Source organism: Myotis brandtii, unplaced genomic scaffold (genome assembly GCF_000412655.1).
Source record: "Myotis brandtii unplaced genomic scaffold, ASM41265v1 scaffold92, whole genome shotgun sequence".
NCBI lineage: Eukaryota > Metazoa > Chordata > Mammalia > Chiroptera > Vespertilionidae > Myotis > Myotis brandtii.
In genome coordinates this window covers 422,699-441,241 of record NW_005371791.1, presented here as the reverse complement: position 1 = coordinate 441,241, position 18,543 = coordinate 422,699, and the positions used below count along the sequence as shown (strand labels likewise).

Below are 18,543 nucleotides of genomic sequence, written 5' to 3'. Positions count from 1 at the left end.
TATTTCAAATCTTTGACTTGATTCTTGGGATCCTCTTGTCTGCTGTTGGATCTCTGTATATTATTCTTTATTTCAGTCAGTGTATGCTTAATTTCTAGTTGGTCCTTTTTCATAACCTCGAGGGTCTCACTAAATTTATCAGCGGTTTCTAGAAAATTCTTGAATAGAATTAATTTTGTAAACCTAAGTAATCAATAACTTGCTCTGAAATTTTATGTTTGTGTTTTATGTTATTTTTTGTAGACTAATTCTTTTTCAAATATAATCATAGATATTCATAACTTTTTGAAACTTGTAATTAAGAAGATACTGATATTTCTTATTCCAAAGAGACTTTACCATTCTCTAGTCAATATTGATGAAGTCTCTACTTTTTAGAAATTTTTATAAGAAATAATAGAGAATGTGGAATTATAGATTTGAGTGATACTAAAATTTGACTCATTAAAGCTTCTAGGTTTTTAAAAATTAAAAAAGGAAGGTTGACTTTGTTGCATTTCAATAGTCACTGAAAGTAACTAGATATGAAGTCATTTTTTCCTATACTCCAAAGTATTAAAAAAAAACCAACCTGTTACATACTGTTTTATTTATATACAGCTGTGTAACAAATTTTAACTAAACTTAGTGGCTTAAACCAGTAAACATTTAAAAATCTCATAGTTTTTATGGATCGAGAATCTGGGTGCAACTTAGCTGGGTGCCTCTGGTTTAAGGCCTCTGATGAGGTTGCAGTTATGCTGTCAGCTGGGCTGCAGCTCACTTAAAGGCTCAACTGGGACATAAAGGACACATCGTACTTGTATACAATGGAATAGCACTCAGACCTTAGAAAAGATAAAACACTACCATTTGCGACAACATGAATGGATCTTGAGAATATCGTGCTAAGTAGGAAAAAGTCAAGAACCATATGATTTCACTCATATGTAAAATAAAAAACGTAAAGGAACAAATGAATAAACCAGGCAAACAAACAAAAACTCATAGACATGGACAACAGTATGGTGATTACCAGAGGGGCAGGGGAGGTGAGGGGGTGGGCAGCAAAGGGTAAAGGGAGTCAAATATATGGTTGCAGAAGGAGATCTGGCTTTGGGTAGTAAACACACAATTTAATATACAGATGATGCATTCTAAAATTGTATACTTGAAACATATATAATTTTGCTAACCAGTGTCACCCCAATAAATTTATTAAAATAAAAATAAAACAAAGTCTCTGCTGCACAGGGGGAATCTGCTTTGAAACTGACTCACGTGATTTTTGACAGGCCTCCATCCCTTGTCATGTTACCCCCACAGGGCTGTCTCATGACATGATAACTGGCTTCCACCAGGGTAAGAAATGCAAGAGAAAAGAGAGGAAAAGAGATATGGGAACTGCAGACTTTTTATAACCTAACCTCAGAAACAGCATCCCATCACATTTGTTTTATTCTATTTGTTAGATCTAACTCACACTAAGGAGAAAGTTCTTGAGAGAATAAGTATAGTAGTAGGGAATAATCATGAGAGGGTATCTTAGGGGCTACCACATGCCCAGAAAAAATAGTCCCCAACTACCTGTCAAGTAAATTAAAATATTTATAAATTACTGCCCAACACTCTTCAAATAGAGACGCACCACATGCCCGCACTCCCTGGTGGCAGAGAGGGGAAGGGACAGGGATAGAGAGATAGAAACATGGATGACTCCTGCACTCCCCTAAGGGAATTGAGCCCACAACCCGGGCATGTACCCTGACTGGGAATCGAACCAGTGACCTCTTGACTCATGGTTCGATGCTCAACCACTGACCCACCCTGGCTGGGCATATTATTTAACTCTTTACACTAAAACACATTGTTATTAACTTAATTAGGGTACTCCTAAGGCTTAGGAAGAGCCACACTCAAGGGGCCAAAGAGCCGCATGTGGCTCGTGAGCCGCAGTTTGACGACCACGGCACTAAAACATCTCACAGATTATGAAAATAGAAAGTGGGCTCTTGATTTAATAATAGTAGTTTTTGTATGTGTTTCTTGCTCATTTTATACTGTAGAAGAGTATACCCTTGTATTGTGAAATATGTAGTGAAGTCTTAAGGATTGAAAGGGGAAGATGGTTCAAACATATGTACACACAGAACAAGAAAGGGAGAGAGAAGACAGAAAGATAAAAAGCAAATGTGGGAAAATGTAAACATTGGTGACTTGGGGTAAAAAGTTGAAGTAGTTTCCTAGGGCTCTTGTTATAAAAGGCCACAATCTTGGTGGCTTAAAGCAACATAAATTTATTTTCTCACAGTTCTGGAGGCCAGGAGTATAAACTCAAGGTGTCAGCAAGGACAAGCTATCTCCAAGAGGCTATCAAAGAGAATTTATTCTTTTTCTCTTCTAGCTCTGGCGGCTGTGAGCATTCTGTGACTGGCTACAACATTCTGATCTCCCTCTCTGTCTTCTCTTTGCCTCCTCCACGACTCTGTGGACCTGTCTGTCTCTCTCAAATCTCCCTCTGACTTTCTCTTTTAAAGAAAGATTGGAATTAGGGTGCATCCTAAAAGCAGGATGATCTCTTCATCTCAAGAGCCTTAACTTAGTTACATCTGTGAAACCCCAATTTACAAATAAGCTAGCATTACTAGGTTCCAGGGATTAGACAAGGACATGTATGTTGAGGGTCTACCATCCAACCAACCACAGGTTATAAAGGAATTCTTTGTACAAGTCTTGTAACTTTTCCATAAGTTTCACGTTATTTAGGAGCAAAATTTTAAAGAACAAATCAAATACTATAATCAAAGATCATAATATCTGACATGCCAACTTTCTTTTAAAGATAAAACTCAAAAATATGCACAATATACAAAATTGGAATAATGTCCTTTGTGAATTTGTGCTTCAGCATCATTCATTGTTTGAAGTCTTCAGAGATTATGTGATGTCAAAACTCTCTTCCATGTTGTCTGGTCTCTCAAACTTTTGCTTTAATCTCCTGAGAACATTTAGGATATCAAAGGTCACTTTTATTTTAAAAGGAAGAACCCTGTTCTCAATTTTACTCTTTGTAGGAAGACAAAATGAGACTTTCTATGATGCTAATTGCCACAAGATGACAACTTCTTCTAAGGTAGTAGGGTCTTGATACCCCCAAAATATTTTGTCTTGTTTGTTTGATCTTTGATTAGTTTGTTTTCTTTTATATAATGTTTATTGATCTTAAGAATCACCCTTTAAAAAGATTTTTAAGCAGTCACTCACTCTGCCCTAAATTTGATTGTTTGTTAGAGTTACAGTGACCATATGTAATACCTCTACTATGTAAAATAATAAATGAATGAATTCAATCAAATAAGTTTATACCAAATAATAATCTACTCACATATAGCTGAAAGCATGAGAACCAAGATGAGCATTCAATTGAGCAACTGCAGAAAAAAACATGAAACATATGTATGCACCATTTTAATCTTATACTGGGGAAAAATGAGTAGTAATGGGATAAGGATGGAAGACAAAATGCTTTGCTAACTTTAATAATTAGGTATTTAATGATTTGGATTGGTCATTCTAGAAAATACTTCTTGAGGCTTACAAATTGTGGGGTTTTTCAGTATTCTCTCTCCAGTGTCTATCCCCAGCACAGTATTTATGTTAAGTAAACATTGGCTACATGAATGCATGTATCATGAGTGATTTAATTAATTAATTCACACAACAAGCAAACGTAGTCAAGCTTAAATGTTTTGAAGTTTAAATAATCGTGGGATAATGGAACTTCTAAATAAAGGTGTGTGTATGTGTGAGTGTGTGTGTACCCAAAGATACGATGCTTTTTTCTTGGACAACCTTTAAGAAATGTGGAGTCACAGACTAAAGCTGAACACAGTCTCAGGTGCTCATCTGGTTCTATGCCTTTCTTCAGGAGACAAGCAATTATTATCCCCATGATCTATTAAGCCACATGTTCTTTAGCATGTGACAGCTAAGGTGATGCTGATCAAAAAATATTGCTCTTCCTTCTTAAACAATTTCACATGCACAAAGATGGTTAACAAGCGCCTTTTCAGAGATATTGTGAGAAAACACTAGCAGCCTTGGTCTGGAGGAGTAATTTACGACAGTGAGGTAAATGGTGTCCAAGATCACCTTGATCACATTAGCCATGCCCTGCTGTCTTTCTTTAACCCTGTTGACAAGTGGAATAAAAAAAAGAAAATAAGAACCCAATGAATCCTACTTCAGCTGCTTACTCCGTTTCTTCCTCTGGTACCTGCTGCCTCAGATCATCTGTTAGTAAGTTAACAGAGGAGGGACTGGGAGGAGAAACTACAGAGGAGTGAGTGAGTGAGTGAGTGAGTGAGTGAGTAGTGTGGTTAATAGAAGGCCTTGTGTTATTGTTCCTCTCCCCAAATTTTCCTCTCTTTTAGTTCATTAACTAGAAATGTGGCAAGGTGAGGGAGATGAATTTAACTTGTTCTGACATTAGTTACAGACAGAGAAGTGTAGCAGCTTCCATAGTACTTTGGCCCCAGAGAGAGTTAATTGGAAAACGTGTTGTGTGGTTAGATGTTGTAATGAAAAATAAAGAAATGATTGAGAACAGTGAAATCAAATTATAAATATAAATGCAGGTGTGCTGAAGTTTCTAGCCACTTGCAAAATTGAGAAATACTATCAGGATGTGCAAATACATTGCTCTAATTAATTTTCCTAGTGTGAAATAAAACATTTATAAAATTGAGAATTCTGCTGTGAATAAAATCTTCTCTGTGATATAATAAACTAAAATAAGCCATACTTTGTATCTATCTTAAATGAAACTGAACATATTTAACTAATAAAGAACTAAGTAAAAGGATTTCATTATAAGTAAAAATAATTTATATTGGGGCATTACTCTAAGTTGCTTAAAGTAATGAAAGATATTTAATAAACAAAGTAAATACTGATTTATCTTAGAGGACTTTATATTTGGTTTTTAAAAATATTGTTATGAAAGCCGTATTATCTTACCCTTCTTTAGAACCCTTCTTCATGGAGGGTAGGCAGGTGAGAAGAGATCAACCAGAGAAGTTGTATGCATATATATATAACCATGGACACTGATAATAGGGTGGTGAAGGCCTGGGACTGGGGGTGGGCTAGAAGAGGTCAATGGGGGGAAAAGGGGAGACATATGTAATACTTTCAACAATAAAAATTAAAAAAAGAAGAATTAGACCTTTAGTTTTAATAATATTGAACAATTCAGTTATAACTTAGAATGATTATATTTGATTCCAGTTTGTCTTTTTAGATGTGAAATGAAAAGTTTTATTTGTACAGTATTTTGTAGATTCCTTAAGAATAGATTTGAACAAATCATTGACATAAAGGGTTAATTGAGAAAGAAACATACTAATATGCAAAGTATTTCTCTTATATGGAGCTCTAGAAAGATTCTATTGTCAATCCAAACAGAGCAAACTAAAATGAGATAATTGGGAAGGTGCCCATAAAGTCAGCCTGGATATATTATCACAACTATATATGAGATAATATTTGTTTTAAAAAGATTCTATGGCACTGTAAACTCAGTCTCATTAGAGACTGCATTTAAAAGGCTTATAAAGTTACTCATTAATGTTATCTTGTTGTATCTCCACAGCTTTTTCATTAAAGAAAATTCAGCAGAAAGCATTTTCTCCTGATAGCAGGAACCAATTTGCAATAAATGTTCTGGAAACCACTAGGGAAGCCATTACTGAGGTCTAATAAAAACAGACAAGCGTAACTTGTTCTATATTTTTGTTTCAATCACATACAGATGAGACCCCGCTTTCCACACCAACTGCAAGAGACAGCCTTGAGAAACTTTCTCTAACTGGGCATGGACAACCACTACCTCCCGGATTTCCATCTCCTTTTCTGTTTCCTGACGGATTGTCTTCCATAGAGACCCTGCTGACTAACATACAGGTAGGCCTTTTTGCAACCTGTGAGAAAGGAACATGAAAACCCAGTTGCAGAGTTTACGAAGTCATACTTCGCCAGTTTAATCTACTCGTGAGTTTGACTGAACCATGGTATTCAACTTTTCCAGCAATTTAAGATTTTAAACTTGCTACACGAATCAAATTGGTTTAGAAATACACAAATATGTATGTTGAGCCTTAAAAAACACTTACATGAAAATGACCTAGGTGTTTTAAAAATCACGTTGCCTAAATGTTCTTGTTTTTGCTGACTAATGGGAAGAATTTAAATGTTTAAGTTTGCCTGATTTACTAAATGACGGCACACTAGTTCTAATAAATATTTAGTTATTTTTAAACTGTTGGACTTCCAGTGAGGAAATGATATGTTTAGTCACTTAAATACATCTAGTGTGAAGGAATCCAAAAACATCTCTTCTTTCATAAGTAAGTTTGTTTCAGTTAATAGGGTTTCTTCAAAGAATAGACTTCAAAAAGCCATACAAAACTTTCCACGGATTTCCTATGTAGTCCTCAGGATGTATATTTTATGTACAGTACATTATGAATCAAAAATACTTGCAGTTAACAATAACATAGAGCATGGAGCCAAGTAATAAGAGCGTGTGGGATAAAAGAAAGCATAATTTTCTTGCCCACACATGAAGTGATCATGTGGGCCCCAGATGGGGATTTTTGCCATCTATTTCTCCACATTTGGAGTAGCTAGTAGTATGAATGTGCTTGCAGATACTGTGCTGATAACATATTTTTTCCAATTTTTACCTTAGCACTCCATCCTTGGTGATATTTTTCTGTACACATTTCCTACCGTATTAAACTTTCTCCCAGTAGAAATGTAATTAATTTTATTTACCTCTCCAAGGATATAACAGAAGGCCTTTAATGGAACATATCTTCTCATATATTAATGTGGCATTTTTAATACTAATGTAATTAGAGTCTCCAGAACTGTATTCAACTTTAAGGTTTTATATCTCAGTAATTGAAATAAATCATCAATCTGCCCAAATTTAATCAAGGCCAAATAGTTGATTATATTTTAAAGTAAACATAATACTTTTTCTAAATTTGACTCATAGTAATTTTGCTATGAGATAGATTTTTTCAATTTCTCTCTTTTGTTAAATTAAATGCTTTCAGAAAGTATCCCTCAACATTTTTGAATTTGCATTGTGACAATAGGGAACAATTCATTTTTTAAATGTATACAACTCTATATGAAGCAAACAAACAAAAAAAGGAGGCATTTACTTAAAATCCTCCATCTAGTTGTATGTATTTTCACTAACTAAAACCTCTTTAACCAGGAAACTGGTAATTTCATTTTAATTTTGGCAGGGAAAACATTTCTGTGTTTCTTCAGTGTAAAACCAGCTTGCACACCTGGAGAGAGGGTTGCACGTGGCCTCCTCTGTTGTGTGGATACCACGTCTCTAGAAGAAATACTGTCAATTTGGAAATGTTCACCCATTCCAGCCCTGTGTTACCCAGACAAGAAATGTTATCTACATCACCTCAAACTCTAACTATTTCTTTAAAAAGAAAGAAAGAAAGAAAAACCCTAGTTTTACCCTGTATACATTTAGACACTGTTTATTTTATAGAAGGCATCTCTAGATTGAATATACTCCTCTTTCTATGCTCCAGCCAGCCCCAAAGACATCTTTTAGCAAGAGTTGATGATAGGATGATAGTGAAGGCAAGCTAAATGATTTCTAGTTCAAAATCATAGCAATCTGAGACTGATAATGTTAGAACCCCTACAATAAGAATACTGTATTATAAATTATACATGTCAACTACAGTCTGACATATATGTAATGTGAATATAGCTGTAGATAGTCTATATGTATATATATATGTATTTAATATATATGCATATAGGCATGCACAGATATATATGTATATATATACACACATGCAAATACACACACAAAATACATAGGTACATGTACACATATACACACATACATACACACTGAATTTATTATTAGTAATTGTTTTATAGAAGGTCATGGATGATAGTTCTTTTAATATTGCCACATTTATTGAGTTATAGTAATATCCTTAGGATGATATAGAATGTTTAAACAGTCATGATCCTGGCTTATTGGACATACAGTATAAATGTGTTTGCTGTCCAAATTCTAATTTTGGTAATTACATTCTGCCTACCTCAATTTCCTCTGCAATTTCAATTACATGCAATGTGTTCTCTTCTTTCTATTTCAAGACGGTCACCTTTTTGGTAAGTTTAAAGCTCCATATTTCCTAGAAGGTATTTTATCAGGATAGTAATGAAAATGAATTGAGTTGAAACATGTTTAATTTTTCAAATCATACAATTTCATATCTAAAATTAAAGATTCATTATGCATATCTGCTATTGTAATTAAACCCAGGTTATATTTAAATTTAATGTACCTGAACTCTGTTTTTTTCTTAGAATTAATGACCAAAAAACCCTTCAAAATAATATGTTTAAGGAGTAATTGTTCTAATATCCAATACTTTAATTTCTGATATCCTATAATTTAATAATTCTCAGTTTTAAAATTTATAATGGATACTACAGATGTTTCTTTCATGACATGTTATAAAAATTGAATTTCTATAAATGTTATTTTTTGTGCTTTAAAAGAGGACCTGTAGAATAGTACTATATATTAGTATACTAATATTTTCAAATATATTATATATAGTATAGAAAAATACTATATCTACATTTTTGGTACCAGATTTTACCAACTCTCTCTTGAAACTTGAGTTTTGTGGAAATTAAAAGTAATAATGGATAAAGATGTCTACAATAAAAGATAGTAATTTCAATTTAGTGAAAGGTATGATACATGCTAGATTTTGCTTTTGGGGGTTTTTTAAATTTTTATTTTATATGAAATTTTGTTTTTGTTTTTTAAATGTTGGCAGTCTTTCATATGGCCTTATTATCAAAATGTATCTATAGAGAACTCCCTGTGAAATTTCAGGTGAGGAAACTAGAAATTTAGTGTCAACGTACTAGATGTGACACCTTCAAACATTAATTACCGTTTGAACACATTCAAAGGAGAATTTTACCAAGTATTTTTAGTCTGAGCTTTCATGTAATAATCATAGCTAGGATCTATTAGTACATAGACTTGGGAATAAATAATATACATTCATTACCTTATTAAAGTAATTATTTAAAGTAACTTATAAATGTTAAAATACCAATAGGTAAATAAGTAAAGAGTAGAAACATAAAATAAGGGTAGAGGATATAAAATTTAGTTAGAGATGAGGTTGGCATTGAAATATATGCCATAAGGGAATATATGACAGGAGTTTGGTTCACTATAGTTTTTCCATATGGAAGAATTAAAGAAAGAAGAAAGACCTAAAAATAATGTTAAAACCACAATAAATGGCTGTCCCAGATTGATTCACTATGGTTTCATAAATACACATAATCCAACTGTGGTATTTAAGAAGTATGCTCTACTTCTTGTTTGAGGTAAAAAAAAAAAATGAAAAAGAATTTGTCTTAGTACTAAGACCGAAATACTCCAATCTCCCAGTCTTTTACATTTTGATAACATGTATGTATATTTCATACATTTTAAGAAATTAACTTTTTTTCATTTCCATTGTTAATACATAATTGTAATTATAATAGGGTTAAACAAAATAAAAGTAGGAGGAAACTTTTCAAAAAGATAAAACAACAAAATAGAGCATTGGCTTCAAAATATGGGTAGGTTGAGATCAGATATGTTGTTCTTACACTATATCTTTTTCTCTTTAATCATAAGTATGCATTATATCTTCTCCCTTTTATTTCCATTACCATTTTGTTAAAAGAGATAATAAAAAAAATTCCAGTAAAATGTATCCAATATTCTAAAGATGGTTTACTATGATGAAGAGAATAGCAAGCTCTTAAAAATCTGGAGTATATACCATATTTACTATTTTTCATCATACTCTACTATAATACTCTTTCACTTCTGACATTTCTGGTCATCAAAAGTCTCTGGTAGTTTAACCCACACCAAGTAATTCTGCAACAATAGCAGAGTACCCCACATTTTAATTCAATTCTGACACCACATACCTGGATAACCAATTCCACAAGACTGCCATTGCCCCCAGTTCATATGCCAATTGCAAGTCTAGGTTGTAAATTGTGCTTCTGACCAACTGACCCACTCAGGTTCCTCACTAGCACAACTCAAGAACTCAGGAAAACATTTCACTTGTTAGTCCTATAGATTAAAAGCCTAATATGCTAAGTGTCCAGTCGTCTGGTGACCAGTCAACTATTCAACCAATCAAAGCATAATATGCTAATGATATGCTAAAGCCGCTCAACCGCTCACTATGATGTTCACTGACCACCAGGGAGCAGACAGTTGCTATGATGTACACTGACCACCAGGGGGCAGACACTCTGACCGGTAGGTTAGCTTGCTTCTGGGGTCTGGCTGATTGGGACTGAGTGAGATGGGCCAGACATGCCCTGGATTCATCCTGTGGTCCCTCCCTGGCTGGCCAACCTCCCATGTCCCTCCCCAGCCAGCCCTGATTGGCCCCGATCAGGACGGGGCAAAACAGGGTGGGACACACCCTGGCGCCCTCCTGCTGTCACTCTCTAGCCCCGATTGTACACTGGTGGGGTCCTTTGACTGGCCTGTGCCCTCTCGCAACACGGGTCACCTAGAACAGTGGTCGGCAAACTCATTAGTCAACCGAGCCAAATATCAACAGTACAACGATTGAAATTTCTTTTGAGAGCCAAATTTTTTAAACTTAAACTATATAGGTAGGTACATTGTTATTAACTTAATTAGGGTACTCCTAAGGCTTAGGAAGAGCCACACTCAAGGGGCCAAAGAGCCGCATGTGGCTAGCGAGCCACAGTTTGCCAACCACGGACCTAGGGGGATGTCAGAGAGCCAGTTTTGACCTGAACCCTCAGGCCACTCCCCTCAGGAGGGTGCCAGACGCAGGGCTCAAGGTTGGTGAGTGCTACTGTGACAGCGCGAACCTCTTTAGCACTCACCTCTCCCGATCAGGACTGATTGGGACCCCACCCATGCACGAATTCATGCACAGAGGCTCTAGTTTATTATAAGAGGATATTATTCAGGAACAGCCATATGCAAGTGAAACATGGGGCAAGATATATGAGAAGAAGCTCAGAGCTTCCATGACCTTTCTGGGTACACCACACACCCAGCATTTTCACTTATTGACCAACCTAGAGGTTTTCACTTTTGAGATTTTATGGAGGTTTCACTTCCTATGAAAAATTGATTAAATCATTCATCACAGGTGACTAATTCACCCTCTAGCCCATCTGCTCTCCCTGGAGATCAGAAGAGTGAGGCTGAAAGTACCAACCCTCTAATCAAAGGGTTCCCTCATATCCAGTTTCTATTTTTAGGGACTTTCCTAGAGTGACCTTACTAACATAAACTCTGGTGTACTTGAAAGAGGCTTATTATGAATAACAAGACACTCACTTTACTTTTATTGCTCTTATCACTTAGGAAATTCCATCCAATGTAGGATTTCAGTGCCAGGATCAGCATAAGCACAGGATCACCATATATATATAATCACAGTATCACAGTCAGTCTCTAGCTGATTATATACAACATTAGATGAATCTTCTTTTGTTGTTATTGTTAATCCTCACCTGAGGATATTTTTTCCATTGATTTTTAGATAGAGTAGAAGGGAGGTGGGATGGAGAGGTAAAGAGAGAGAGAGAGAAACACATTTATTAGTTACCTCCTACATGTGCTCCCCAACAGGAGCCAGGTTTCTGACCTACAACCCAGATATGTGCTCTTGACTGGGAATTGAACCTGAGACCCTATGTTGTACAGGTTGATGATCTAACCATTGGGCACACTGGCCAGGGTTACATGAATCTTCTTTATAACCTTACACAGTGGATTTTGTTGCTATTCCCATTCTACAGTTGAGAAAATGGAGGCAGATAAACTATTTGATCAAGGTCACTCAATGGTGGAGATATCTGAACTTAAACAATGGCTGACGAATTGCAAAGTCATGCAGATCATATGATGGTTTATATCTGGAAGTGCTTTTGATGGAGAGTCCATCATTGATCCACTTTGGAGCATAGTAACCATAACATTAAACCAAGTATAGCTGTATCTTTTGTTACAAGAACTTCTGTGAAAAAATGAATCAGTCGTTACTCTTTTAATCATAATTTTTCTGTCTACAGAAGTTCTGGATTTAAAGAGACATTATTCCTTCCCATCCCAGGAAGAAACATGAAAAGGAATGATTAAGGTTAAATAAGCTGGGTAGTTCTGAGCTAGGCTTAACGAATTTATTAATTTGGCATCTTGGACAAGTCACCTGATCCTCCTAGGCCTGGGTTTTCTCATATGTAAGAGGTTTTAGTTAAAATGGGAGATTGCTAAAAACCCCAACTAGGTTATTTGCTCTCATTAGAAGATGTAACACATTATTGAGCACAAATTTTGCCAAAGGAGTTTCACTGACACTCAAGGAACCTTACTTATCATCCAATTCTGAAACAAAGTAGTCTAAAAAACAAACATGGACCAAGTAAACTTTTTTTGTCTAGGATCTAACTAACATATTAAGGGATATTTCTTTCATATCAGTATCACTGTGGATACTCATACAAGCAGAGATTTGTGCTTTCTAGGCTATAATAAAAATAGTTATAACATTGCTAGATCAATTATAGTGCCTTTTTAAAAGAAATATGTAGAGATTCCTCCTATAAAAACTTATGAAAATAATTTAATTTACAAGATATATTATTTTAGAAAACAAAAATATTGGTGTGTTATGATAACCATTATGCCTCACTTATGGGAAAGAAATTTGAGGCTAAACAACTCTTGTCTCTTATAATTGCTGTGACATCGAGTAAGCTTAAAATGCATTTCTTTAGAATCGTCATTGTCCAACTTCAAGATCATGAAAATTGACCTCCCCTTGGAGGAAAATTCACATTTTAAACCAGTGTCTTTTACTGTAACTCACATTGTCATCATAGAATGTTTCTCCATTCTGCATGTCCACCTGAGACCCAGCACTTAGCATGACCTTTTTGCACATGACCCCCCTGAAAAATTTACAGAAGTTACACAAATCTGAAACTACTATTACCACTGAAAGTTAAAATGGTGTCCTAATGATTGGTAGCTGTGATGAGCACTACTTGCTACAGCTTTTCCCAGCCCCCTGCTGCATTGAAGTTTAATCGGTTTTCTGTCTGTTTTGCAGCAGGGCTGTCATGGGCAATAACATAATTTTGCATATGCATCAGTTTGGCTCTAGTGCAGATTTTTGTTCACATTGGACTCCTACTGATGTGCACTGATTTAAAGTCTACAAATGAAACTTAATTTTATATAGCTTATAAGTAGTCCCTAGAGGGTATTGGATCCTAAAAGCTAATATTTTTCAGACATAATCAGCAGGAATAGGTAATGTATTACCATTAGCTACATTAGCAGCAAATATAACAAAAGGAAACAGTAAACATAAATGCTCTTAGCGACTTCATACTTTACAAGAAATATTAATATAAAGTAACACAAATTAGGGTTGCAGTTTAATGCTATTCAACATGTTTATTCATAATGATTGTTTCATATTTAAAGAACACCAAAATACTGTGTTTTATCAGCCAAGGACAATAATAGTTTAATAGTAATCTATTTTAAACAGATAGTGATAATACAACCAATCAACACATTAAGTGGTGCCAACATTGGCATCTTGCTAAATAATCTCTAGACATTGCAGAGAGTACATCTTTCAAAGATAAGTCAACAAGAGCAATCAGAGCAGAAAATTAGAGTTTGGTATCTTAGAATTAAAATACAGCTAAACTAAAGTTTTAATTGGGGTGATCTAAAAGGGCACTTGATGCAATGATCTCTTTCATTTGTTACTAATTGTTTGTTCCTGATAAAGGAAAAAAAAAACATATACAGGAATGTTGCTGAATTGAGTGAAGATGGCAGTTTCCTTAGCAGCTATGTTTTATTGTGAAAAATGAGAGTGGGGGAGGGGCAAACTGTCTCACAGAAATCCTTTAGCTCGTTTCATATCACAATAATTAATGCAGGGAATTCAGGGTCAGGTACAACAAACATAAAATAATTTATACATGCTTGAAAAGAGACTAGACATGGCTTACGGCAATGCTGCATTGGTCAGCAGAAGTAAGGGAACATCTTTTTTGTGGTAACAAGTCAAGAGTTGCAATTTCTGATTCAAGCTGCTTATGTTGTCTACTGCAAAGGGGTCACATGGCAGAGTAGATCTACAAATGGATCAACTTCCATTTCCTATATAACTTCTGCTGCAAATGTCAGATTCTGATGTTCATGGACCAAGGCAAAATATCTTCTACTTCCAAATAGCTTTTTGTATTCCTGAGTTGCTAAAAATAGAAATTTTAGCTTTTATTTTTACTAATAATTTTACTGACAATTTTCTAAAGCATCTTAGGAGAGAACATATGCAACATGCTTTGTATATGTTTTACATATTCTCATAGCCTCATTTTCAAAAATCTCAGAACATTATTAAATTAAAAATAGCATAAAGATTTAAAAATAGCATACAGGGAGTCAATATATGACTCCATAATCAGTTGAATAAATAAACCCTGCCTTTACCATTTGCTCATGAATTGCTATCTTGTCATATAATCCCCTATAAGTTATTCTTTATTTATTATGACTATTTTAATGCTTTTTAAAAAATAATGCACTATGAAGCCACTAAGCTTTAGATTTCTTACATATCTATCTCAAGAAAAAATACCAGTATTATAATTGTTATTCAGCAAATGTTCAAAATATACTATATTATAGGCTCTCTCTGGGTCCTAGGGGCATAGTCCCAAATGAGAGAAAATGTCCCTGCCTCAGAGAGCTTTCAGTCTAGTATAGGAGACGCAATATAAAGCAATAAACAAATATATGACAACATTACATAATAGATGTTATGGCCCTAACCGGTTTGGCTCAGTGGATAGAGCGTCGGCCTGCGGACTCAAGAGTCCCAGGTTTGATTCCAGTCAAGGGTGTGTACCTAGGTTGCGGGCACCTACCCAGTAGGGAGTGTGTAGGAGGCAGCTGATCTATGTTTTTCTCTCATCGATGTTTCTAACTCTCTATCCCTCTCCCTTCCTCTCTGTAAAAAATCAATAAAATATATTTAAAAAATAGATGCTATGAAGAATTTTGAGTAGGGAATAACAAGATATGTTTGGGTAGGTGGTAAGAGAAGGCCTTTCTTGAGTGGTAACTAAGCAAAGGTGAAATGAAATGAGGGCATAAACCACAAAAATTGGAAGGAAAAGCATTCAGGAAGGGAACAGAAAGAGCAAAGTCCCTTGTGCAGAAACAAATTGGGAACCGTAAAAGAAGCCCACTTTATCTAGTATAATTTTCGTAGAAAATGGTGGTGACAAGCTCCCAGAAATAGGTGGGTGGTGCCAGGAACACTTGGGGTTGCAAAAACCATGTTCAGTCTAATGTTTAACTCAGTTCTTTTTTAGACATGCTTATGTGCTGCCCTCATTTAACGTTAGATTTAAATATTCTGATTAGAAGCAACTGAACTTGAATGCCGAAAGTATTTGCCTTTCCAAAATATTTTCATTAGATTTAGAAATGTTGTGCTTTAATTATAGTAAGTACAGAGTGAATGCACAAGAATGGAAGAATTTGACAAGAGGGTTCTTCTCTTTTGAAATGCTTTTAAGTAATGAATGAAATGTGCTTTGTACCAAAATATATCAATTCTCAATACTTTCTTTGTACAGGGGCTCTTGAAAGTTGCCATAGATAATGCCAGAGCTCAAGAAAAACAGGTCCAACTGGAAAAAACAGAGCTGAAGATGGATTTTTTAAGGGAACGAGAACTAAGGGAAACCCTTGAAAAACAGTTGGCTATGGAACAAAAAAATAGAGGTATTTTCAAACTTCCAAACATGTTTAACACTTTATGTAAAATATTTACAATAAATGTACTATGCTTGGTGATTTACTATACTATGAGACAATACTTTTGTTTCTTACTTATAGCTAAAGTTCAAAGCAAAACTTGAATCCTGGGCTTATATATTTCTTAATCTCCAGTGTACATGGTTTCTCTATTGTTCATACCACAAGATATTGAAATATATCCATTATATCATTAATCACATAATTTTGATTATGAGCTTAACAAATTTATAAATTTAAGATGCACAGCCATGAAGATACATTTTATATATATTCACACTTGCCTTTTGAAAAACTCGAGTTAAAATCATAAAGCTAAAAGAGAAAAGACTGATTATTCAAGTGAAACAGATTTAGTAAGATATTTATCAAATGAAATTGAAGACTGATGGATGTCTGAACAAATGACCAAAGGTGAGTTGTATAATAATGCTTCACTCAACAAGGTCAAGTACACATTAGAGTAGAAACCAATATGAGTGTTTATTGGGTAAAAATAATAATATTCTCAATCTATTGCTTCTTTTAACACACTCTACAATGTATGTATACATAATTTTAAAGATAATTTATATTTGTGTGTTTATTTTATGTATGAGATTGAAGAATATTTTGTTTACAACCAACTTTCCCATTGCCTCAACAATAAGTTTCTCCTAGGTATTCTAGAAAGAGTGCTTCTTTTCTTTCATTTAATAAGTATCCATAACAAATACTATATATATTCTTCTTTTGGATATTTGACATTTAAAAATTAGTGTTCTGTTTGTTTTCAAAACTGACAGGACTTAGTATGTTTTTTCATCAGTTACTATGAAGCCACAGCTAGAAGATTCCGGGGATGAAGTTGATTTAGGAAATTGTCAACCCAATAGTACAGTTCTAAATAATGTGGCTTCATTAATATAATCAAAACAAGATAAACATTGGTAACAAGGTATGTTCTAAGTGCATAATGAAATTTGGTTGGAGTTCCTTATATGGGACCATATTCCATATGATAGCCATGTCTTGATTTGTCTGCACCTGGAAAAGTCTTTCTTTTAAAAATTTTTTTTACAAGACTTAAAGGCAGATACTTGAATTCCTAAATTAGCTTTTGGTTACTTGAGGGACCTTAAGAGTTTTATTGGTTCAAATCTGTTGGATTTATACTCTGTTTTACTTCTTTATCCACTAGAGGGCAAAAAATTTCACAGTTCATACCAAGAACTCCCATTTAATTAATTGTGAACAATAAATTAAAGGTAATAACTGTCAATAATTATCTCTTATGACTGTACCTATTGAAGCAATGTATTATTCTGAAGTGAGAACATGGCATTCCCATTTGGTTCAATCACACAGGAAGGAGACAGTGAGCGGCCAGTGACAAGGTGATGGCTATTGAGTGTTTAGTGCCATGAGTGTGTACAATCCAAATAATAATTCAGAAGCTACTGTCTCTTTTCAAAGAGACTTGTAAGCAATCATCTTTGGAAAGGGAAATAGTAGGACTGTGATTTTGTTAAGATAAGCATATAATTTTCATACTATTAAGTAAAGGAAATTAGCACATTTATTTGAAACCAGCTTTGTTTTTTTCTATAAGACAGTAGCCAATGTACACTTTCTGTTAATATATGATACCAGCAACAATAAACTCAACAAGATAATGGTCTGACCTCTTAACAGTATTAATAATTATACAAATGGGATATATGGACACTAGAAGTTGTAACTAAAATTCTTTCTTGAGGCATATTACCCTACTTTATATACTGACTCAACACTGTGTTACAGAATTTTTTTTTTTTAATCTGTAGTAAGAAATCAAATAGCACACTTAGGATGATTGCTCCTTATTACTAACAGAAGGATTTTCTCATACAGATTCTGTCACATTAAATCCACAATATTTAACAGCCATAAAAAAAAGTATTTCAAAGAAAAACATTTGTATGCTTCCCATATGCTGATTGCTTACTTTATGTACATATTGTAAAAAAAAATCATACTGAAAATACAGCTGACACCCACATTATGAAGAGCATTCATTTGTCATTATTTATTGATTACATATTGCAATACAAATATTTAAATTCTCCAGTAGGAAAAAAATGTATCATAATCAACTTTTTGTATCATAATCTACTTTCTTATACCATGGCACATTATTGTTAGCAGTAGCATAATTAGCATTGAGGTTTTATTCCCCACCAAATGCCTGAAGAGTAAAAGTATAACTTTCTTGAAATGTGTTATAGTGTACATACATTTGCTATGAGGTAATTATTATTAATTATTATTATAATAGCTTCATCCAAAATATTTCTGCTTATATATGTTAACAGTAATTAAAAATATGTAGCTCCTCATATAAAATAATATTGTATTTCCTAAAATTTCAAGATAGAAAAAAAAATTCAAGATAGAATTATTAAAAGTTTAGCTGGTGTAACATCTACACTAATAAAAGAGAAACATGGTAATTAGCGTACGACCGCTACCCTTCCCATTGGCTAATCAGCATATCCTTATGCAAATTAACTGTCAGCCAAGATGGCAGCCGGCAG

General features: G+C 34.3%; 1 protein-coding gene across 1 annotated transcript in view; it reads left to right on the top strand.

Annotated features, from left to right (window-relative positions):
- The window catches only part of DACH1 (dachshund family transcription factor 1), a 441,589-nt gene that overhangs the window by 376,856 nt on the left and 46,190 nt on the right, over positions 1 to 18,543 (top strand). Inside the window, exons 7-8 of the mRNA XM_014532878.1 lie at positions 5,792 to 5,943; positions 15,808 to 15,955. Coding sequence (XP_014388364.1) covers positions 5,792 to 5,943; positions 15,808 to 15,955 — 300 coding nt within the window. The remainder of the gene's footprint in view (positions 1 to 5,791; positions 5,944 to 15,807; positions 15,956 to 18,543) is intronic.